Source organism: Pseudopodoces humilis, chromosome 21, assembly GCF_049639895.1.
Source record: "Pseudopodoces humilis isolate 2021_Gansu_Grassland_sample_001 chromosome 21, ASM4963989v1, whole genome shotgun sequence".
NCBI classification, from domain to species: domain Eukaryota; kingdom Metazoa; phylum Chordata; class Aves; order Passeriformes; family Paridae; genus Pseudopodoces; species Pseudopodoces humilis.
Window position 1 is genome coordinate 7,685,089 of NC_142220.1, and position 23,555 is coordinate 7,708,643.

At 48.7% G+C, this 23,555-nt stretch overlaps 1 protein-coding gene and 1 pseudogene across 11 annotated transcripts in view; one reads left to right on the forward strand and one right to left on the reverse strand.

Annotated features, from left to right (window-relative positions):
• Positions 1-3,620: 3,620 nt before the first annotated feature.
• Positions 3,621-5,136, forward strand: LOC102109485 (GTP-binding protein Rhes pseudogene; annotated as a pseudogene).
• Positions 5,137-13,717: 8,581 nt separating this feature from the next.
• TNRC6C (trinucleotide repeat containing adaptor 6C) overlaps positions 13,718-23,555 on the reverse strand; it is a 97,647-nt gene continuing 87,809 nt past the window's right edge. For 8 of the 11 annotated variants that reach the window (XM_088065611.1, XM_014255868.2, XM_088065616.1 and 5 more), the window contains 5 exons: positions 22,821-22,937; positions 20,414-20,608; positions 19,048-19,118; positions 18,192-18,331; positions 13,718-16,966 (listed from right to left, as the gene is read on the reverse strand). In XM_088065611.1, coding sequence (XP_087921737.1) covers positions 16,606-16,966; positions 18,192-18,331; positions 19,048-19,118; positions 20,414-20,608; positions 22,821-22,937 — 884 coding nt within the window. In that variant the 3' untranslated portion in view covers positions 13,718-16,605. The remainder of the gene's footprint in view (positions 16,967-18,191; positions 18,332-19,047; positions 19,119-20,413; positions 20,609-22,820; positions 22,938-23,555) is intronic. The other 3 variants (XM_088065618.1, XM_088065617.1, XM_088065615.1) reach the window with 1 other exon arrangement.

Genomic DNA, 23,555 nt, shown 5'->3' on the forward strand with positions numbered 1-23,555 from the left:
GCTCATCACCACCTCCACAGGGATGCTTCAGTGCCTGGAGCGATGTGCCCAGGGCTGCTGTCACCCTTTGTGTCACCCCGTGTGCTGATCTGGGGCACCGTGTCCAGGGCTGGAGCCGTGCCCAGCCCCAGCAGCTCCGGCGCTGAGAACATCGGGGCCACCATTCCCTCCGAGCCCTGACAGCATCCTGACATGAGCCCGGAGCCAGGAGCTCCCCAGAGCACATCCAGGCACAGCACGGGCTGGTCCTCAAGGTGCAAATCGTCTTTCTCCCATCTGGGAGCAGCAGCAGGGCTGGGGAGCGCTTGGCCAGTGGGAAGGGGGGCTGTGTTCTTCTGTCTTTCCCCTCACTCGGTCACTTTCAGGCACCAGACATAAGCTTAAAAGCAAACCAAAAATCAGTGTTTGTAAAAGATGTCACAAAGCTTGTCGGGACATCAGGATGGTTTTTGGGAGAGCTTCACTCACGCCCCCGCAGCAGTGGAGCTCTGTGGGCTGGTTCAGGGACAGGAGAGGCACCACATTGTTCCACATTCCCGGTGGCAAACACCCTGTGAGGGGAGCAGATCCCAGGGTTTCTCCTGTACCGGGTGCTGTTGGCTTTTCCTGGGATCAGGGGTCCTGGTCCCTGCAGCAGCTGTCCCCAGCAGCACACGGTGGGAAGCAGCAGCTCACACACCATTTTCCAGTGTTCTGACCCAATCTGCCCTGTCCTGACTGCCAAAGGCTGCCCAGCCCATGGGGGCTGTGCTCAGGCTGGGACCATCCAGCATCCCAGGCTCTGCCTGATCCCTGACACTGACTGGGACCCTGGGGACCACCCCTCACCTCCCATGGGGTGCCCCATGGCTCTGGGGCCTGCAGAGGGCTGGATTTGGGGTGAGGATGACCACAAACATCTCCAACACCACCATCCAGACCCGGGGGTGTGACTCCACCTGCCCCAAACCCACCCCACATCCCACTCCTGCTTCATCCCAGCTCCTGCCCAATGCTGCTGTCATCCCTGCCCTCCTCCCTGCCCTGCTCCGGGCTCCTTTCCCTCCCTGCTCCCTCCCTCCCTCCCTCCCTCTGTCCCTGGGGCGTCACGGTCCCCTCTCCTGTGGGGACAGCCCAGGGCACGCTCTGGCTCAGCACTGGCAGAGATTTTGCCCCTGCCACGCTCCAGTTGCTGTGGGAGCAGCATGTGCCCTGGCTGCAGGATCCAAACTCCACCTGGATTACAAAATCCCGCGGGGGATGGATCCTGGTCACTTCCACGAGCCTTCTCAGCCCCACTTGGGCAGGGTACAGAGCTTTTCTGTAGGGCTCATCCATCACTGTCCCCATCTTGAGTGCCCAAAAAGTCCCTGGGAGTCTTTCCCTGGGGGAAATACAGACTGAAAATTTTATTTTTTTTGGATAATACCTGACCCAAGATCACCAGCCTTGAAAATTTAGGGAATTTAGGGACATTAGTCTGAGCACAAAGGGCTGCAGAGGAAAACAAGTGACTGTGTTCACCCTTCCCTGTCTCTTCCCTTCCCTGCTCAGTCCCCCGTGCTTTGCTTTCCCTGCTGTCAGGGGCCATAAGCTCATAGGGAACGAGCTATCCATGCAAAAGGCCTTTGGAAATATTCATTGCTCATCTCCTAACAAGATTACCCTGAAATCCTCCATTGCTCTGAGGGAGATTTAAAACCTCTCAGGCTCTCGGTAACCATAGCAGCACAGATGTGAGAACCAAGGGGAGACAAGTGATGTGAAAAATCATTGGGGATGCAGAGCCTGGCTCTGTGTGACTGGGTGTGACTCTGTGTGACTCTGTGTGCCCACAGCGCCACAGCCCTTTGTCTCAGAGCCCAGGCTGGCCCTCCCCCCTGCCCACACCTGGCAGGACACTTCCACCTCTGCAGAAATGACCCAGACCAAGGACAGCAATTGTGACCCAGTCCTGGCTCCCACAGCACTGGGTCCCCTTCTCAAGCCCAGCTTTGGAAGCCCTCCAGGGATGGCATTGCTCCCTCCCTGGGTGCCAGCAATAAAGGGGATGGTTTAGAGCCAGGGTGGGGTGCTCGTAACCTGGGGTTCCCATTCCCTCCTGCCATGGCTTCCTCCTTCACCCTGGGCATCATTTCTGCACCTGTGAGAGAGACTCTGGGTGTTGTGAGATTGAACAGATCCACGTTTTGAGGCCCTTTGGAACGAAATTCTGGGATGACGAGCAGCAGCAAGGGCACCACAGCCCCCCCAGCACATCCTGAGAGCCTGCAGAGTTTTGCTGTAGCAGCTGGGAGGGACTGTGGGAAACCCTTTTCATCTCTCTTGAAAACCAAACACAAAGAGGTATTAATCATTCTTTCCTACTAAAAAAAAGCTGTTTGGCTTTAAACAGCTTCCAAAGATTGAGATTACTTCTCCTGCCCTGCTGCCTCGCTCTCCTCAGTTCCTCATTTCCACTGCTGCTGATCACACCAAACCCCCATCACTGCTTCCTTCGTGCACCCTCTGCTCACCCAGCCCTTCTCCTGGTTTTTAGCCTGCCATCAAATCTTCTGCATCCCCAGCTCCTTCCAGCTCCCACGGCTCAGTCCTTGACGTTTGGGATCTCCCCGTGGCTCAGGAAGTGTCCCCAGAAAGAGCTTCATGCTGGTGAGGGCAGGTGCAGCACCAGGTGATGCCGTGGGGACACCAATCCCACCGTCAGCCCTGCTGGGGATCCAACCTTTCCCTTCTCCCAGGGCAGGACTCTGCTCTTCCTCATATCATCTCTTGACTCTCCTGATGATAAAATTAGCTGGGAAAGCTCCTAACGTGGCTAAAATGTAACAATAACTGGAGAATTAAAAGGCAGGAATAATTCCAGTGAAAAGGGGTTTGGAATCAACAGAAAAAATTCATCCAGGACTAAATGCTGGAGCTGGTATTTGGCTGTGGAGAGAAAACCTGCATTAAAGCTCAAAAAAATCACACACCCACAAATTTAGGGTAGAAACTTATTCGAACTTCTGTGCAAGTTCCTTTTGTGTTTGCACTTTGCATAAATCAGCTTCTGGGTCAGCTCCAGCACGGGATGGAAGGTGAGTGCTGAGTACCTGGATGGGGCAGCACCTCTGACCCCACTCCCGGGTCAGGGCCGCTCTTCCCCACGGCTCCCAGCATCTGCTCCCGGAGATTTCACTTCTCCCCCTGGTTAAACATTTCACAAAAAACACCGGCTAACTGACAGCGGAACGAGGAGCTTCTGACAGACGGGCGAGCTTATTTTCACCCTCCAGCCGAATATTTCAGCGCTTCACTGGAGACTTGGGCGCGTTCTCAGCAGCCTCGTCTGCAGACGAGTCCCCAGCCCTGGGGACGCCTCGGGTGTCGTGTCCAGCCCCCGGCCAGAGCCTCGCCACGGGTGGGGATGGGCACGGAGCGGCCCCCGGGGCTCTGCGGGCTCCCGGCAGCGCTGCCGAGCCCCGGGGATGGGGCGGCCGGCCGGGACTGAGCTCCGCCGATTGGCCCGGAGCACCCCGCTCTCCTCCCTCCCCCGGCACCCACAGCCGCGGAGATTGGCCGGCTCGGTGCCACATGGCAGAGGGGAACCGCCATAAAAAAATCCGCCGGACCCGGCGTTGTTGTAGAGTCCTCGGCAAAGCGGGAGAAGTTTGCGGAGCGGCGGCACCAACATTGCCCCGAGTCAGGGCGGGGAGGACGGACAGACGGACACACCGTGCGGGGCTGCAGCCACCCAGGGACACCTGCGGGGTGAGCACCAGCCTCCGAGCATCCCGTCCCCTCCGTGCCAGCCATGTCCCTGGTGGCGAAGGAGAAGAACCACGTCCGCTTGGTTTTCCTGGGAGCTGCCGGCGTGGGCAAGACATCGCTCATCCGCCGCTTCCTCATGGACACCTTCGAGCCCAAGCACCGGCGCACGGTGGAGGAGCTGCACAGCAAGGAGTACGAGGTGTGTGGGGCCACGGTGAAGGTGGAGATCCTGGACACCAGCGGCAGCTACTCCTTCCCGGCCATGAGGAAGCTCTCCATCCAGAACAGCGACGCCTTCGCCCTGGTCTACGCCGTGGATGACGCCGAGTCCTTCGAGAGCGTCAAGAGCCTGCGGGAGGAGATCCTGGAGGTGAAGGAGGACAAGTTCCCTCCCATCGTGGTGGTGGGCAACAAGGCGGAGAGCGGCGGCGAGCGGCGGGTGCCGGTGGAGGACGCGCTGTCGCTGGTGGAGCTGGACTGGAACAGCCGCTTCGTGGAGACCTCGGCCAAGGACAACGAGAACGTGCTGGAGGTGTTCAGGGAGCTCCTGCAGCAGGCCAAGCTGCCCAGCAGGCTCAGCCCCGCGCTCTGCAAGAGGAGGGAGACGCTGCCCAAGGAGCAGGCGCTCAGGCCGCCCATGAACAAGACCAACAGCTGCTCCGTGTGCTGAGCCCGGGAGGCACCGGCCGCAAGCTCAGGTGGGCTGGCTGGGGACAGCCTCGGCCGAAACCTCCCCTGCTGCTCCCACCCCTTCCCTCCTCCTCCCCACCCAGCCCGCAGGAGCGGAGGGGCTCGGAGGTGACAAGGAGGAGGGAGCTGGAAGGGATGCTGGTCGCTGGATGGGTGTGGGGAGAGGGGCAATTCCCAAAACAGCCAGAGGCTCACCTGTGGGGGAGCTGGCAGGCACCGGGCAGGGGGGACAAACGCCAGGGCTCTGCAGATGTGGGCACAAGCACCTGGAACCTCCTGGCACGGCTTTGGCACCCACAGCACATGCAGTGTCCGAGCAGTCCTGAGCCTGTCCCTGGTGTAGAGCGTGTGATGGGATGGTCTGTGCATCACTTTGGTTTTCTCTTGTCTCTGTTTGTTTGGTTTTTTTTAAATCGTTCCCAATAAATAAATTGTAGCAAAGTGGAGCTGGAAAATGTCTCTGTTTCTTTCTCCTGTATTTCAGGTGCTGCAGTGTCTGCTATCAGTGTTTTATGCTCTTTACCACTGTGTTTTGCCTTCCCTCCTCTGTGCTCCAGCCTCATGTGGAGTGTCCCGACACTGGAGGAGCCTCCCCAGCTCTCCAGCCTCCCCTGGCAGTGTCAGGATATTCAGAGTCATGGTTTTTCTAATAATTTACCCACACTGAAGTTTTTACCAAGCAACAGAAACCAACAATAAAACACCTTCTCACCTCTGAGTACAGAAAATAACAGCCAGCCATTAAAAGACAGCTGACCCACTGAAATAAAAACACAAGCATGTTAAAAGGAGATAATAAATGGCACAGGGGGAGGCACAGAAGAGCTGTGTTTGCTGTGCTGAGCGTGCCCTGAACTGATTTACTCTCCCCTCACACAGCCCAGCCTGGCTGTAATGAGCACTTAACCTGCTCAGCAGCCACACACACACACCAGAAATAGAGATAACAAAGCTTGATGGATTAAAGAGTCACCCCCCAGATCCAGACCCAAGGGAGATGGGCAGTTTGGGGTCTGCAGTCCCACAAACCCAGCCTTACAGTGTTCAGCTGAGGGGGGCACCTGGGGACTCCAGCCCCTTCCCAGAGGAACAGGGAGAGCCCAGCCTCGTGGGGCACCCTGCTGCCACCCCTCCCATGGGCACCAGAGCCACCAGAGCGACCTCCAGACAGGCAAAATCCTCCTCCCAGAGTCTGGTGTGGGACAAAGCTGGGACAGGCAGCAGAGGGGCCAGGCAGGTGCCACCAGGAGCAATATTTGCCCTTCTGCTTGCTCTGGCAGGAGGAGAGGGCAGCTGGGGTTTGGGGGAAAGCCTGGGGAGAGCAGGATCCATTCAGACATCCATCCAGGCTCGCCCTGGCTCAGCTCTGCCCTGAAGCAGCCGGTTGTCCAGAGGAGTTTTCTGTAACCCTGGGTACTCACAGCTCCTGTGGGTCAGGGGAGCAGCAGGTGGAGGAGCTCTGGCCTTCAGAGCAGCTGCTCGAGGCCTCCAGTGCACAGGAGATGCAGTGGGTAGAGGAGGAGACTCCATGGTGATGGCCCAGGGCAGTCGGGGCTGCTGCAATGTCCAGGGGCACAGAATCCAGGGAAAATCTGTCTCCAGTGAGCCCTGTGACCAGCTGGGCTGGCACAACAGCCCAGGCAGCAGTGGCTGCTCTTCTGATCCTGTCTCTGGGGCTGGAGGGGTTTCATTTTCTGGGATCAGCTGAGGTTTGAGCTGGAGCTGTTTTTCTGTAGGTGGGCTGTTGTTATGTCCATGTGTAGAGGGGTCTGGGATGGGAGATGTTCTGCAGGGGACAGAGGGACAAAGGCTCTGCCCCTGTGGGTGACTGTGGCTGTTGCTCTCCCTGCACTGGGTGCTCTGGAAATCCCAGCCCCTGTGGAGAGGTGAGGGATGTGCCAGGACACGCCCCAGGGCTGCCCCGGCTGGTGCTGAGGTCTCTGGTGCTGTTTTCTCTACAAAAAACATCACAGTGAACCCAGGGCTGCTCTTTCCCTTCTCAAAATACCAGAAAGATCTGGAACATCTTCCCGCTGTAACCCTTCCCCAGCTGGACCAGCTCAGCCAGCCCTGTCCCCACGCTCACCCTTCGAGAGGAGCTCCCTGTGATGCTCCTGTTCTGTTCTGTTCTGTTCCACATCATCCCATCAAGCGGCCCCGAGATGCCCACACTTAATTAGTGAGCACAAACAATCAGGGGGAGCCGTGCCGGGGCCGCAGCTGCCCGGGCTGTGCTCCCTTGGCTCTGCTGGGTTTGCTCAGGCTCTGATTGATGCGGCACCGACACCCCCGCCAAGGACGCCCGATGGCAGAGCAAAACATTTTAAACCCAAAAGCGGCACTCACTCGTTGAGGGGGTGATTAAGGATGTTTGTCTTTAGGAGCTTTGGCCCAGCGAGCGCCGGGGAAACGCTGAGTGCTCTGCAGAGAGCAAACCTCATCACATGAGCCCCATTAGGGCTCTCCCGGCAGGCTGGGATTCGGAGAATCGTGGAGTTGTTTAGGTTGGAAAAGACCTGGAAGGTCGCCGAGTTCCCTGCGCTGGAGAGGGCAGCGGGAGCATCCTCAGGGCTGCCCCGGGACAGGCGGCACCGTCCGGTTCGGGCTGAAAACACCTGAGAGGAGATCGGAGCTGGGGGGAATCGGTCTCTTCTCCCAGGTAACAGTGACAGGCTGAGAGGGAACAGCCTCGAGTTTCTCCAGGGGAGGTTTAGGCGAGATATTGGGGAAAATTTCTTCTCCAAAAAGTTTGTGCAGCCCTGGCACAGCTGCCCAGGTGGAGTCACCATCGCTGGGGGGATTTAAAAGAAGGGTGGATGTGGCAGCTGGGGACACGGCTTAGTGGTGGCCTTGGCAGTGCTGGGTTGAGCCACGACTTCATGACCTTGGAGGTGTTTTCCAGCCCTGGTGATTGCATGACTGAGTCCATGCACAGGCTCCCGGCTTGTCCCTGTCTCCTCAGCTCGCCCTGCGCTCGCAGAACCAGCCCCGCTCAGCTCCTGCTCTGCGGCACACGGAGCTCCTCCGACACCAGCCCCGGACACAAAATCCACCTGGACACAAAATCCACCCGGACACAAAATCCACCCGGACACAAAATCCACCCGGAATTGTGTCCAGAAAAAGAATTTTATAAAGAAACCGCCCCCAAAAGCCGGGCCGGGGCTGGGAGCGGCTCCCTGGCTCCACCCTGTGGGGACACCGGGAATTGCAGCCGGGGACTGCTGCCAACACCGGCCCTGGCGACAGTGGGCTCCTCTGGGCGACCTCTGCGGCCACCAACCCCTGCTGCCATCAATCCCCTGGGACCACCGACCCTCTGACCACCGACCCTCTGCTCAGTGACCCCTCTGATCACCGACCCCTGCCACCACTGACCGTGAGACCATCAATCCCCTATGACCCCCGACCCCTGAAAACACCAACCCGTGTGGCCACTGATCCTTGTGGCCACTGATTCTTGTGGCCACAGGCCCCACTGACCCCTGTGGCAATTGGATCCTCTGGCCACTGACCCCTGCAACCTCTGATCACCAATCCCTGTGACCACCAGCCCCTGTGGCCACTGATCCTTGTGACCGCTGATCCCTGCAAACACCAGCCCCTCTGACTGGACCCCTGTGACTGCCAGACCCTCTAACCACTGACCCCAGTGGCCAGAAGCCTCTGACCACTGTGACCACTGACCGCTGTGACCACCTGTCCCACTGACCCCTGTGACTGCCAGCCCACCGTGCCTCAGGCATGGGCTCCCTGCAGATTTCTGCCCCCGACAGAACAGACTGCAGGAGCTCAGGGAGCCACCCACGGCAGGGCTCCAAGTGTTTGCAAAGAGGATTTACAGTCCTTTGCCTTTCAATTGACAGCTCAAAGCTCAGAGTGCTGAGCTTTGCTTGATACAAAGGCTTTTGAAAATCAAGAGGCTCCAGTGAGGAGCCCCAGCTGCTCTGCAAACACCTCTGTTCATGCCCTGCATCCTTCAGGGAATGCAGGCAGCCCTCGGGAGGGCTCTGACCCTGCAGGCTCATGGTCTACATGAGCAGGGCTGCTGCAGAACAAGAGAAGTGGGGTTTGTTCCCCTATGCCTCGAGCCGTGGAAGGGCAGTACCCCCTGAGCCTGGGAGGGCAGAGCAGCTCCTGGGGCCAGAGGAGCTGGGAAACACCTTCAAAAATGCAGGAATCCCCACTCTAAGCAGTGGCTTCCCAGCTTTTCACTGCCCAGCTGATCATCTCCGTTCTGGCTCTGGCCTTAATCCCAGGGCAGCAGAACCCAGCGCTGTCTGTGCTGCAGAAACCCCCGTGTCCCTTGTGCTGCATCCCTGTATCCCACAGGGAGATGCCAAGGTGCTGGTAACCATTTCTTGTTTTGCAGGCTGGGAACTTTCAGAGATATTAGTGATAAATATGTAAAAGAAAAAGAAAAGAAGTCTGGATAAATCCTCTGATTTGGTATTTCTGCTCTCAGGTGCCACACGGGACAGCAGCTGGACACAGAGCTGATCCCTCTGTGGTCCCACTGACAATGAAACCAGCTGACCACTTTTAAAAATGCATCGATTCTTGCTGGGCCAGGGGAATGCTGCACTTCAGATGTCTCATATTGACAAAAACTCTGAGAATAACCCCATTAGGAAAGTGTGATATTTGGCCTCCTAACTTTGTTGAAGGTCCAAGTAGAAAAGGAAACTTCAACCAATTCTCTTTAGACTCACTCCAGGAAGTTTTCCTTTCTCATCTAAAGACAGTGCCCACATGTCCTAGAATATCTGAATTCTCTAAAACAGATCAAAAATCAGTGTTTGAGCTGTAAGGGCATAAGGATCACTATCTCTGCTGTGAGATGTCTGTACTAGATGACACAACCTCTCACTTTTGTACTGGGTCCTGTATTTTTTTAAATACTTTGCTTTTCCTTCTGTCCCAGCCCAATTAAGGACAGAAGCAAAAATTACCTACACTGTGTCTTAAATGTCATATTATGAGAGTTTATTGTTTTGTGCTTAACTCCCACTAAATAACAAAAATTGTTTTGTGCTGCAGACAGGGTTATAAAACTTTATTTCCATTAAACCCAGTTTGAGTCTCTGAATCTGTGCTCAAAAGCAGCACCAAGGGGTGTCCAAAGACTTGTCCTGGGCTGCAGTCACTGGGTTCCTTTGCTGGTCCCAACTTGATGTCTTGTGTTTCAGAAGAAACCCCAGGAAAGGGATTTTTCCAAGAAAGGCGCTGCAGCAGCCTGGGGAAATGATGTTGAAACTGCTCCCAGCTGTGCTCCCAGCCAGGGTTCTGTGGAACCCATAATTCACAAACCCAAGAGGCAGAGAAAGCTGAGGAGCAAGAAATGGATGTGAGTCCAACACAGTGAGCTGGACACAGCTCCAGATCCACCTCACTGCATGCTCATGTTCACACAGTGATGCTGTGGAGAAATGCAGCACTGAGCCAACAAGGAAACCAATTTTTTGGTGTGTGTGTGGTTTTGGGTTTTATTTTTTTGTATTTTTTTATTTTTTTTTATATTTGAGTCATTTTTAGCTCTTTCAGAAATGAGACTCCCCTATAAATCAGGCAGATCCCTGTACAATTCCTTCCAGCCCTGTCCCTGGGCTCTCCACCCTCCCCACACCAGCTCCATCCCACCTTGGGTGCTGCAGGCTCAGGGGAAATGTGCTGGGAAACAAAATCCCAGCAGTTTTTTGGAAAATACTCATCAAGAAAGGCATCACGGGGTGATCAGAGCTATCTGCAATCCTTTCCCTCAGGATTTGAGATTATCCCAGCAAACAGGCGAGGGCTGCTTAGCTGTGGGGCTGATGTCTGTCCCCTCCTCTGTCTTTCAGGTATTTTCTGTTTCTGCTCAATCTCCCACTGGGATTACAGCTCTAATTAGGCAATTTACAGACTTCACACAGGGAGAAGCTGCTATTCTTTACCTGTGGAATAATCACCTCCTCTGCCTTTATCAGAAGTTCCCTGTCATCTGTAGGGAGGGAAGAGATGGGAGGGCCAGAGATGAGTGACAGGAGAGGCAGAAATTGGATTAAATAATGGAGTGAGCTTTTCCTGCTCTTGTCAGGTACTCCTGTGAGTAACACATAATTGTAAAGCCTGAATATTACAACTGAAACAAGGAGGCCTACTGCAAAAACGGAAAGGGAATCTGCTCTTCTCCAGCCCCATCAGTCACACAAGTCTGCAGCCTGCCTGAATATGTTTTCAGTATAAATGAAGAATAAATTCAGATAAATTAAGAAGTGGGCAAAGGATCCAGGAGGTTGAACAACAGAAAAATTACAGAGGAATCTCACAGTTGTGAATATTAGCAAGACCATCCCCTGAACAAAATGAAGATTTAAAATAATGAAGTATTAACTCAGGACAGACATATGGAAGACAAACACCTCTCCCAGGTGTCAGCAGCTCCACAGGTAGGTCAAGGCAAGCCCTCTTTACTAACAACCACATTTATTGAAAGCAAAACAATCTCCCAGCTTATCGTGTTTTATTGCATTTTAATAACCCTGAAATCATCACTGCACCGGGACCACGTTTTCAGCAGAGTAAAATTTACAAGGGACAGTAAAAAACGAGCCCGGGGGGCACACACAGGACAAAATGTCAATGGAACATCCAAAATGTCAATGGAACATCCAAAATGTCAATGGAACATCCAAAATGTCAATGGAACATCCAAAATGTCAATGGAACATCGTCCCGGGACAGCGGGGGCACCTGAGCCACCCGAGCCAGGGTTGGCATCCTCGGGCAGAGAGCTGGAGCTCACAGGAGCCGGGATCTCTCCCCAGCTCCAGGGCACACCAGGCGCTCCTGCCAGAGGGGCTGGGGAAGGGGGAGCCGCTGCTGCCGCTCTCGGGGTTTCACACGAGGGTGGAGGAGCCGTGAACCCGCCGGGAGCTCCCGGGGCCGCTTCCAGCGCTGCCGGAGCCCGGCTCCAGCGGGCAGTGCTGGGGCACCGAGCGCCTGGAGCTCCGGCTCCGCCTGCACAGCTCCGGGACCGCCTCGGACAGACAGAGAGCGCGGCCGGACCCGCTCGGCAGCAGGTCAGGTGAAATGATGGCAGGAGATGCTCAGGTGTGATGATGTCAGGGGATGCTCAGGTGTGATGATGGCAGGGGATGCTCAGGTGTGATGATGTCAGGAGATGCTCAGGTACAATAGCAGGAGGTGCTCAGGTATGATGATGGCAGGAGATGCTCAGGTGTGATGATGTCAGAGGATGCTCAGGTGTGATGATGTCAGAGGATGCTCAGGTGTGATGATGTCAGGAGATGCTCAGGTGTGATGATGTCAGGGGATGCTCAGGTGTGATGATGTCAGAGGATGCTCAGGTGTGATGATGTCAGGGGATGCTCAGGTGTGATGATGGCAGGGGATGCTCAGGTGTGATGATGGCAGGGGATGCTCAGGTGTGATGATGGCAGGAGATGCTCAGGTACAATAGCAGGAGGTGCTCAGGTGTGATGATGGCAGAGGATGCTCAGGTGTGATGATGGCAGGGGATGCTCAGGTACAATAGCAGGAGATGCTCAGCTCACCTCAGCTCCTCTGGCACAGGTGAGCTCCACGCTGTAGCTGCCCACAACCCAAATCCTAAAATGTCTTCCAATTCCATTTCCAGACTCCTCTGACTCCAGTAACTCTTAACATATACAGATAGCCATATACATTTTTTTGTTATTTTTAATTAAAAAGCTCCTTCACATACACAATCATATATTGAATTAGCAAGAACAATAATATATTTCTTGGAGAATAGCAAAACATCTGCTCTGCCAGTGCCACCCACAAACTAGACAAAGAACTAAGAAATCTGACAGTTTCAGACCACTTAGGAAAGAGAGATTCTCTTGGTCTAAAGAAAGGGAGCCATGCAATGAAGGTGCCATGGAGGGTACAGCAAACACAATATAGAGGAAAACACAAAGTGTTAAAAATGGTTTCTTGTAAAGATTCTGCAGCCAGAGGGTGAGTCCTGACCATCGGGAGCTTTCTTTACAATTTAAGAAATACTGGATAGCATTGAAGACTGACACTGAAAAAAATAAAAGAGCTACACAGACACTAAAAGATTGATTTTGGCCAAAAGCTGAAATTTCCTTTAATGTGTCAGGGGAGGGTTCTGAATTTTAAGACTGCATCTGATTTGCAAAGAGTTGTCGCTGCCAACCTCATGGAATAATAAAAAACATTTGACTCCATAAGGGACCTCAATGTCTTGGCAACAAAACTGAAAGCCCTCCTTGCCAAGGACAAAAATGCCCAACAAAACAAAAGAATCAGAGAAGGAAAAGGAAAACTTTCTTTCAAGTTTCATTGCAAACACCTGGAAGAGAAAAAAGAACAAAAAGAGTGGGAGAGGAAGCAGCTTCCAGTAAAAAACAGCTGTGTGATTTTGGGGCCAGATCAATCAAATTGGCAGAACAGGCTCCAGACTGGGAATTTTTGCTGTTTCCATAGCAGAAGTTACCCCAAAGCTGGATTTGAGTATTTTAAATTGTATCGTATCTGCCAGCACAACTCAGACCCGACTGCCCCACTGGGTCTTTCCTATGGAATTGTGGCTCATGGGCAACCCCAGGAACTGTGGGTGGTGGCTCAGGGCTGGGAACAACTCTCAATAATCCAGCTGCTCATGCCAGATTTTCCTTCCCAAAAGGACTGGGGGAATGAGCTCCCCTGGACAAACTCACCCCCCTGAGACCTGGGGCCAGCCCTGCTGAGCATCACCCCCAGCAGCAGCTTTGAGAACACCCAGCGATGGAGCAAGGCTGGGATCTCTCCATGAACCCCCAGCCCTGCAGCCCCTGTGCCTCAGCTTGGCATCTTCGGGGTGAAAGAACCTTCAAGTGGTGAACATCTTCCTAAACTCAAACCCTGCAAGGCCAAACATGAACACGTTCTGCTGTGTCTCCCCTTTGGAGGGGCGATTGCTCACCTCACAAACATCAGTGGAACTTTGGGGTGCAGCTGGGGGAGCCCCAGCCTGGCTGGAGGGGGTAACAAACTCACCTAAAGACATGGATAAATGACAAAAAACAGAATCTGAACACAAAAAATGGGTTCTGCTGCTCCTGGATGAGATGTGCAAAGCATTGATGGAAAAGCTCATGAGTATCACCAGCAGAGAGCAGAGGGGTGACCACAACAGGGGGGGTTTGTCTGGCTGTACACAGCATTCTCAATCAAAATTAAACTCCTGCCATGAAATACCTTCACAGATTTAACAATATATATATATATATTTTGTATCCCCTGCGTAAAAGAAAAATACACATTATTTCAACAGCCAAGAAAAAACTGCAATTTATTAAGTTTCAAAGAATCTTCGTACTCTTGAAAGCAACTTTCGGTGCATGTTCTTTTAACAATCACATTCTATGAGGAGAATAAACATTAAAAGCCACAATTGTTGGTTTTCTTTTTAATCTCAGAGTTACAGACATCTTTAATTCAAAAGGAAAGGCAAAAAAAAAAAAACCAAAACCAAAAGCCCCTAAAAACAAAACCCACCCGTCCCCCCCAACCCCTCCAACAGAAATTTTCATTCCCAATTTGAAAATATCAGGAGTTTTTCTACAACTCAATGCTAAACTTCAGCATGGAAAATTGTATGTAAACACGCACATACACACATACATATTTTATATAAGTGTGTGTGTGTATATATATATATAAAATATATATGTAGGAGGCGTGTAATGGCAATGAGATGCAATTACTCTGAGGAAAGGTTATTCAGCTAAATACACTACTAAAACTTGAGAAAAAAACAAAACAAACAAGTCTTGAACCCAGTTTGTGCATAGTTCATGATCCTCTATAAAACCAGCTTTTGTTAATTTGCAATCTTGCAGGACCCTTTAAATCTGATAAAACCATTAAAAAGCTAATCTTCCAAAAAAAAAAAAAATGTAATGCACAAGTTTCCTGATCCAAGCAGGCAGGGAGCACAATGTTCATATAATTTTTAAAACATACTTGAAGTGTATGTTATTCCATTGTCTTTCTTCCTTTCAAAACAATCAAAAACATTGATCTTTTTTTTTAAACATAAAGCGATTTTTTAATATATAAAGCACTCTTCAAACATCTATTTCTTTTGAGTCCATTATTTGGTAAATATGTAACTGCTACACATTAGATTAGGTATTTTCTTCTTTCTTACTGTCTTTTTTTTTATTTTATTTTGTTTTTTAATAATATCTTCAGTGCTAGGAGTTGGGTTTTAAAAATACATGAAATGGTGTGGAGTTGCTCCTCGGGAAACCCGGCTTTCCTGAGACATCTTCCACCATGTGCAAGATAGTGATCACAAAGTTTTCGCCACTTTGACGAAGAGGAGGAAAACAACAACAAAAATAGTACACAGCAATGGCCAAAGAAAAGGATAATACAACAACACTGTTCAATCCCAGAGCTCTGAAGTAGCATATCTTCATTCTGAAAATAGTTTTCTTTACGATGGAAGTCTTTTTTTTTTTTTTTCTGTTTTGTTTTTTCTCTTTTTTTTTTTTTTTTTTTTTTAATTCCTTTTTTTATTTTAAAGTTTGAAGGAGAAAAAAAGGTCTGTAAACAGGTGGGAGCCAAAACTCCTGGCTCCTCCAAAAGCAGTCAAAACTTATGTCCAAGTGCTTGTTTCTGTTCCTGCTTGCAAGGGAACTATCAACTCTTTACAATTATCTATGGCCACAGTTCAACAAGAGTATTTTTTTTTTTAAACTTTATATTCCGAATGGAAAAATGGTGCAATACTCCGGTAATAATTTTCTTGCATTAGTCCACAATAAAAAGCCGCTAAAGGTAGATATACATATTATTCTCCAGAGATACACACTGTAATTTTTAAAATGCAATAAGAGTCCTTGAGTAAACATTTACACGTGAATTGTCGCCGGCCCCTTCTATCAGTTTCTTTCCTTTTTTTTTTTCCTTTTTTTTTTTTTTTCTTTTTTTTGTTTTTTGTGTGTTTTTACCATTACAGAATTAGCTACAAGAAGGGCTGCGGACACTCAGTGCAAAGTTAGAAGCTAATAACAATTAAACATTTGACCAATGAGCAAATAAAAAGCATATACTGAACCAAAGGAAAAAAAAACAACTTCACACGTTGAGTTAAACCACACGTGGGCACACACACACACACAGGCACACACACACACACACACACACACTCACATCTGTCCCAACAAAAACATAGAGTCTGAACTTTTTTTTTAAAAAAAAAAAAAAAAAATTCTTAGAGCCTGTTTTTTGTGTACTGATGCTGACCTGGAAGTGTAATAATTCAACTTAGAAAGTGTTCACATTTTGTTATTGGCCTGCTGGATTCAAGTATTTGCATGTTGATATGGTTTGTTGCTTTTTTTTTTTTTTAAAGTTTTTTTGTTGTTTCTTTGTTGATTTTTTTTTTTTTTTTACTTTTTCTATTTTTTGGGATTAAAAAAATGACATGAAAAAGTAATGAAACAAGGGTAATGTGCATAGGCAGATCCATGGGAGTAGTGGACACAGAGATACCCCAACCCTGCCCTCCCTCCCCCCCTCTCAACCTGTACAGTCCAGAGTTGCCACTCGGATTCGTCACTTTTCTGTACCAATGGTAAAATATCACACTTCACCCTTTCTGATTATTGGGTCCGCCTCTGTAATGTGCATAATAGTCACAGGCTCATTTAAATAGGCTTTCATTTCCCCTTCCCACCCCCCCCAGTTGATAAAATAACCCTTTCCAGCCCAAATTCTGAAAAGTGCCCTTCATGATAGACCTATTCTAAGCAGCTTTTATACTTGGTTTTGAAAAAATCACCATACAAACATAAAAAGACGACATAAAACAAACAAAAAAAAAAGCCATGAAAAAAGTAAAACCTGTCATTAGCATGTGACACTGACCAAAGGAGCCCATACTGTTTCAGGAACAGTTCACAAGGACTTCTGCAGTTTCAGATTCGATATTGGACAGAGGTACTAAGGAGGGCTGCCAGTCTCATGGGTTAAAGCTGGATTCTTCATCAAGCCCGGGACTGGAAAGGGTTACCATTTTTTTTTTTTTTTAATAATTTTTATTATTTTTTAAATTTTTTTAAAATTTTTTCTGTTTTGTTTTGTTTTGTTTTCCTTTAGTGCTGATGATTGTTATTTCCATTCTGTTTTCTCTGTCTCCTAGATGGATTCCCCGCTGAGCAGATCCCCCGGCAGGAGGGTGTTGAGGGGCGTGGGGCTCCCGATGACTCTGCCGTCGTCGGCGCTCGGGGGGCCCCAAAGGCTGCTGGAGTACTGGGGCACCCCTCCCCACAGCAGGTCACTGCTGCCCTTGCCCCCCAGGCACGGGGGGTTCCAGTGGCCGGCGTCGGGGCGCACCAGCCCGTGGGAGCTGCCCGAGGAGCCCAGGCGGCTCGGGGTGGATCCAGTGTTGGACTGCCAGCTGGAGGTGGGCGGCAGCGCCTGCCCCTGCGCCAGGAAACGATTCACTTCTTCCTCGCCGGCAAACTCCGCCAGGATGGTGGTGTTGCCCAGGACACACCTGAGGGCACAAGCAGGATGTGAGGTACGGGGTGCAAAGGGGGTTTTGGGGAGTGTTCTGTCAGGAAAAGCTGAGGGAATTGGGATTGTTTGGCCTGACCTAAGTGCAGCCTTCCAGTGCCTGAAGGAGCCTCCAGGGAGCATGGACAAAGACTATGGACAAAGGGAATGGCCTCAGCCTGACAGGGAGCAGGGATAGATGGGATATGAGGAAGATCCTCTCTGTGAGGGTGGTGAGGCCCTGGCAGGTGCCCAGAGAAGCTGTGGCTGCCCCTGGAAAGTGTCCAAGGCCAGGCTGGATGGGGCTTGGAGCAACCTGGGGCAGTGGGAGGTGTCCCTGCCCATGCCAGGGGTGGGACTGGATGAGCTTTAAGGTCCCTCCCAACCCAAGCAATTCTGTGACAGAGATCCAACCCCCAAGCTGAAATCGAGGCGAAAATTTCCACCACATCCACTCTGAGCAATCCCTGTCTCTTCAACCAAACCTGCTCTGTCCTGTTTTCTATCCACCTTTCTATATCCACAAACACCCAAATCCACACATGTGGAGACCACCTTCTCTAACTGACACATCCTGGAGCCTCAGTTCTCTTCAGGGATAAGGACAGAAGCTCTCCAGCCACATGATGCTCTCTTTGCCTCAGTACTTTCATTATGCTCATTATGCTCATAACCCGGTGACAGAGGGATTTGCTTTCCAGCTCTAAATACCCAAGTGATTCTCCTGAAACATCCCTCTCTGTATTCTTCATCCTGCCAAAGACACTGATTTTACCACTCCAAATCCCCACCCCTTATGCCAATTAGTTCCATGGAGTTTTAAACTCCTAAAAAGCAGATTTTATTGTCATACACTTCTCTCATAACTCCTTTAAAAAAAGGTGACCACATTCCTTATTTAGTGTTGTTTTACCATCTATGTTTCTCTCTAAAGCTAAAACCTTGTCCTGCGCTCTCCCTGAGCTTCCTTTGGAATCCTTATCATGTCCTACAAATTCTTTGTGGCCTTACAGGTGACAAGTCCTAACTGAGGGCATTATTTTTGCTGAATAAAGTTTTGTAATACCCTTTTATTCAGTATCTAACCTCCAGTTAACTTTTTTTCTGTCTCATAAGGTAATCTTGAAAATCAAGCTTGAAGTAACCAGTGACCAGTTATGCCTAAGAAAATATTTTCTGAGTTAGAGCTGGCTTTGTACCAAAAGAAAGAGGGAGCAGAGACGTACATGTGCAGAGACTTCTGGGCCTTGGCTGCTTCCTCCTTGGAACTGTATCGGACCACAGCATTCCCTTGGGTCAGGTTCAAGTGGAATGTGATGAGAGGGCCATGTTGCAAACACAGTGTCCGCAGTGTAGAACCATCGATCTGGGAGGAGGCAAGGGCACCAAAGGTTACCTGTGGTATTGTGACCCTGCCTTAAATGCTTAATTAACAAGTGTTTAAAAGCTAAAGAGTGAGTACAAGTGAAAGGAAGAAAGAAATACTTAATTACACACTTAGTGCTCTCTGCATTGAGGGAGACATCCTGTCTTTTTAAGAATTCTCTACAGTCCAGAGCACAGGTTTTCCTAATTTAGGTTATACAAATTATATTTATCATTAGATGTCCACAGAAATCCAGAAATGAGTCAAAGGGAAAATACACTTCATAAATGTAATTAAATTTTCCCCCAGATTAATTTGCATGTTTGCATCCAAGGCTTTGTGGCTTATGTTCTTCCTTTTGGAATGACACCTGGTAGTAGAGGATGTGACAGATATATAAGAAGAACCCAAAAAACCCATAGGAAAATTGGATTTTACATCTCTGTATGTGCTTTACATCATTCACCTCCAAACTTACACACACAGAAAGTGTGCCCACTGAATGACTGATTACAGGCTTGATAGTTCATACTTCATTTGACAGCACTTTGAAAACTTAACAAATTCCCTGTAGAAGACAGATACTTGTAATAAATGCAGAATAATTATTCTTCTTTCAAATGAATCAAATGGCCAAGGCTGCTAAATGTGGTTCTCACCATCATCTCTTAAATGCAAGTGTCATTTCCTGCCCAGTTCTGTGCAATTCCACTTACCTGGGGGGTGAGGTTCCGAAGAACCAGCCAGCTGCTTGTTCTCCCTGAGCTGTCAGTACTCCATGCAGAACCTGCAACACAAATTCCACAACACAACATTTGATCAGGGTCTCTGGAGAGCGCCTTACAGGCAAATTTATCTGGAATCACAACACACTAACAAGCCTCAGTGCTGCTGAAAACAAATCCTACAGCAGCTTCCTCACATCTTGATTTACTGCCTTCCTTGGAAGGAAAGGTTGCTGAATGAAAAGCTGCTCTTGTTACATTTCAAAGATCTGTGGCATTTTTCATACTCCCACAGTAACTATTAGGGAACTAACAGATGCAGGTATGGCACTGCAACCAACTGGATCCTCAGGATGCATTAGAATTAATCTGGAAGACACATTTTAAAGACAGTTCTGATGTCCAAGCTCAGATTGCTGCTTGCTAATAAAGATTTTTATAGCACTGCAGCACTCTGCTCTCTTGCCAATGACAGATTAATGTGTATGACTTATTCAAAACAGGTACTTCTGCACTGACAATGCCCTGATTAAAGATACAAAGACATAACCAACAAAACCTGCTCTAACGACCTCAGCCTGGTGCTTTGCAGCTTGGTGGTTTACAGTGAGAGGCTGTACAAGCTTGATATTTATGAGTGGCATTTAAGAATCACAGTGGATCCTGTGGGTGCTCCAGAGAGAATCCTGGGAGCAGCTTTATCTGCACTTCCAGGTGGGGGTTTGGTGAAGAAACATCCAAAATAAATGGCAGGAAGAGGGAAGAACATTTAATTCTCAACTTAGTGTAAGCAGATTATTAAAACAGTCTTATAAAATAGGAGTAATACCTGCGTCTATATCTATATTTATATAGAAAAAGAGATCTAAATATATATATATATATAGCCAGATCCATGGCTTCTCATATTTGTATTAAAGCAAACAAAGGTATATAAAAAAAAGGGGCCTGCATGTAAAAATTCAGGCATTCCCTGAGGACCTTGCAATGCCATCAGGTCCTAAATGCTTCACATCCATGTGTTCCATATTAAATTCCACAGGCTCCTCTAGAAGTCTTAGATCACACCACAGAACAGGACACGTGTTTGAAAGACATTTTTAGAAATTAAGGAACTGGGGAAAAAAAATCCTAGCTGGGAGTTAAACAAATAAGGCAATTCCTAAGTAAAATCACTAACGTGACCAGCTGAAAGATGCTTCATTTACAACTTATTCAAAGTGAAATGACGAGACAGGAGAGGCATCCCCAGAGCAGAACCACTCCAGCTGTGTTACAGCTCTGGTTTCTGGAGCCTCACACGCAGAGCAGAAGCAGAGGATGCTGGAAAGAAGGCAGAAGAGAGAGCTGTGAGTACCAGAGGAGTAAGAGCTGGTCCAGCCCAGGGGACTGGCACCCCACGTGGAGGATGGCTTGGTGTTGGTTAAGCCTGGAGGAGGTCTCGTCGGAGCTGTAGTGTTTCTGGGTACCTTCCAGAGTTCGTGGGACAGAGAGGCTTGGGTGTGAGAGATTGGGCCAGAGGACCACGTGGACTTGATGTCTGACAGTTTACCTGCAACAGAGAAACAGCACATTTGGGTACTCCTCACTAATGGCTATCATGGGCTACACCCTCCCAGCTTCTCAGGAGGAAAAGAACAACTTGCTGCAAATCCTATGTTCTCTGAACCTACTGAAACCACTGTTTACAATTTCCAGTATTTTTGTGTCTAGTGAACCTCACACTACCTGCTACGAGTTCCCTTTTGAAAATCTATTGTTTCATTTTCTTGTAAAAGATGATATGTGGAAAAAGTCCAGAAAATGGACATAGGTATTTGAATTCTGATTTCACCAAAATTATAATGAAACATATCAAGATTGTCTCTCTTAAAGATTTAATAGGACTTAAACTCTTTTTCTAACACAACTCATTTTACCTAATATAAAGAATTCAGTATATCCATATGTTCTTCTGATGCATTATTAAAATTCTAAAGATTAAGGACCAACAAAAACTTTATTGCTGAATATTTGAAGTAACTTATACTCTTTTTTCCAAGTATTTTTGAGAAAAAGTCTTCAGAAGACCAGACCACACCACAACTTGTCAGTCTTTATAACCTTCTGCTGTTGCTTGTTCTTTCCCTGACCAGTTTTCAAACTCTTACTGCTGTTCCTGCCAGCTCAAAGTTCTATAAAATAACACAAACCCAGGAACAACAGACACAGTATAGCATCCAGAGGGGCAGAGTGACTTGATTTAAATAATGGATAACAAAACAAATCTTTATTCACCTTTAGACTTACACATCCCTGCCTTTCCTCCTGATACCAACACGTGCTGTGCAATTAGAGCCCAATTTCCCCATCACAGCACAGGGGGGGCTGGAATGGACTGAGAGGGACACAGTCCTGCAGCTTCTGCTCCAGTAAATGATGCTGTGACTGTGTTGCCCTAATGCTTTAATGCTGATTGCAGAGAACAATAATTGTTTTGATAAAGCCCAAGATGCAAAGATCTTGTGAATTTTTATAAAACTAGACTTGGCAGATTTAAGTTTATACTGGATCAGTGCTTTAAGACATCAGGCAGGCACTGAGGAATTTTTTGAGTCCCAGAGCCAAATTTACCAGTTGCAAAATCACAGACTCAGTTACATACACACACACTCCCCAGAGTGCCTCCATTTATCTAAATCGTTTAACTCAATTATTTCATATGGAATCATAATAATTTAAGTGAAAGGGCAACCACTCTCCCATCTTCTGGCAAATTGTAGCAACAAAAACAATTTGACAATGACAATGAGGACATTAATGAGTGTAAAATGGTGAGAGGAGAGGAGCAGGTCTGAGTCTGAGGGCTCAGAGCAGCCCAGCCTGTGATGGGGCACCCAACACAGGCACAGCACCACAGGCCAGGTGTTGCTGTGCCACTGCTTCTCACAGGAGTAACACAAACATTAAATGACACTGCAAAAACAAAAACAAACAAAAAAAAAGGCAGCAAATAAAGCAGAAATGCATGGCAGATAAAGAAAAGCAAGCCACTCCTTTCTTTTCCTTTCACTGGAGGAAAACATCCCAAACAAGCCCTTTTTGTTTTGCATTCTGCAGCCTAACCTGGAGGCTGCACCTTCACACAAATGCAGGGTTTTCAGTGGATCAGCATTTTCTTATCTAATCCATCTATACAGCACAACACAATTTTATAATGGGACAAACTGCATGTTTAGGTAGCTAGTCTGCAAGCAAAGTTTCCATGTTTTGCAAAAAGAAGCTCCAGAATTTAGAGTTCAGTGAAGAAAATGGGGTAATTATTTAGCTCACCTACACAGGGGAGCATCAGGCTTTGGCTTGACTATTAAAAGATACTGAAGATCCCCAAACCCAACCCCCCAGAGCCATGCAAAAATAATCCCTTGGAGGTACTACTGAAGCTTTTTCTGAGCTGAAGATGTTTCACTTTTAACAGTGAATTCTTTAACACAAATTTCACATCAGCTCTTCCTGGAAGGGTCTGTTCCTGCTGAGGTCCTGGACAGTGTTCCTCCCCCAAAGATCTCGATGCCAGCACTGAGTGACACCAAAGGGATCAAATCCACTTTTCCTCAGCACAGTCCCGGGCACACCATCCACCACAGAGCTGCCAGGAGAGCTGCCACCCAGCACAGGGCTACAAACACACTTCTGCCTGGGGCAGCACTCCTGGCAGCACTGGGAGAGCACTCCCTAGGCCTTTTCCTGGGAATGCAGAAGCTGTGGAAGCAGAAAGGCCGTACCTGCAATGCTAGGTGCAGATGCAATGCTGCTGAAAGAGCTACTGTAGCCGGAGGCACTAAGCGGCCAGGCACTCGATGAAGGCAGCGTGGCATTCTGAGATGATGTTGGGGATGACCCTGCAGAACCAGCAGAGAAGCAACTAAGAAAGATGGGCATAATGATGTTTGGTGTGACATAAGCAAATCTATTATGTGCAGATACAAACCATGCAAGGCATTCTCCTGAATTAGCCTGGTCTCCGGAGTCTAGGAATGAAATGTTACTGGGAACGTGATAGAGTGAGGCAGAAGTCTTTAGAAGGAAAGAGAAGAAAGCTGGCACAGGAACAACTGTAGTGCAGAAGGTAAATTCTGCATTCCCTTTAAGACACATGACTCAAAAAGTCAGAGTTAAAGTGTTTAGTCTCAGAGGAACAGGCTTCATTTATAAAGGTCCTCTGCCAGCTGACTTAGGCAATGGCAACTGATGAGCAGAGATGTGTATGATAAACTAACCTCTTACCACGGGTGATCTGTCCTAAATTATTCAATGTAAACACTTCCCCTATACCCTAGTGCCCACAAGTATCTTTATATTTTCACAGACTTTCAGTAAAAGCGAAGATGTATTTCAGCAATCTTCTCTCAAACTGATAACGTAAATGAAATAGCACAAAACCACCTCAGTAAATCATTTACAATCTGAGCAGCTATCTAAGCATATGTACAATTTCCTTACTGGCAGCAAATGAAAGA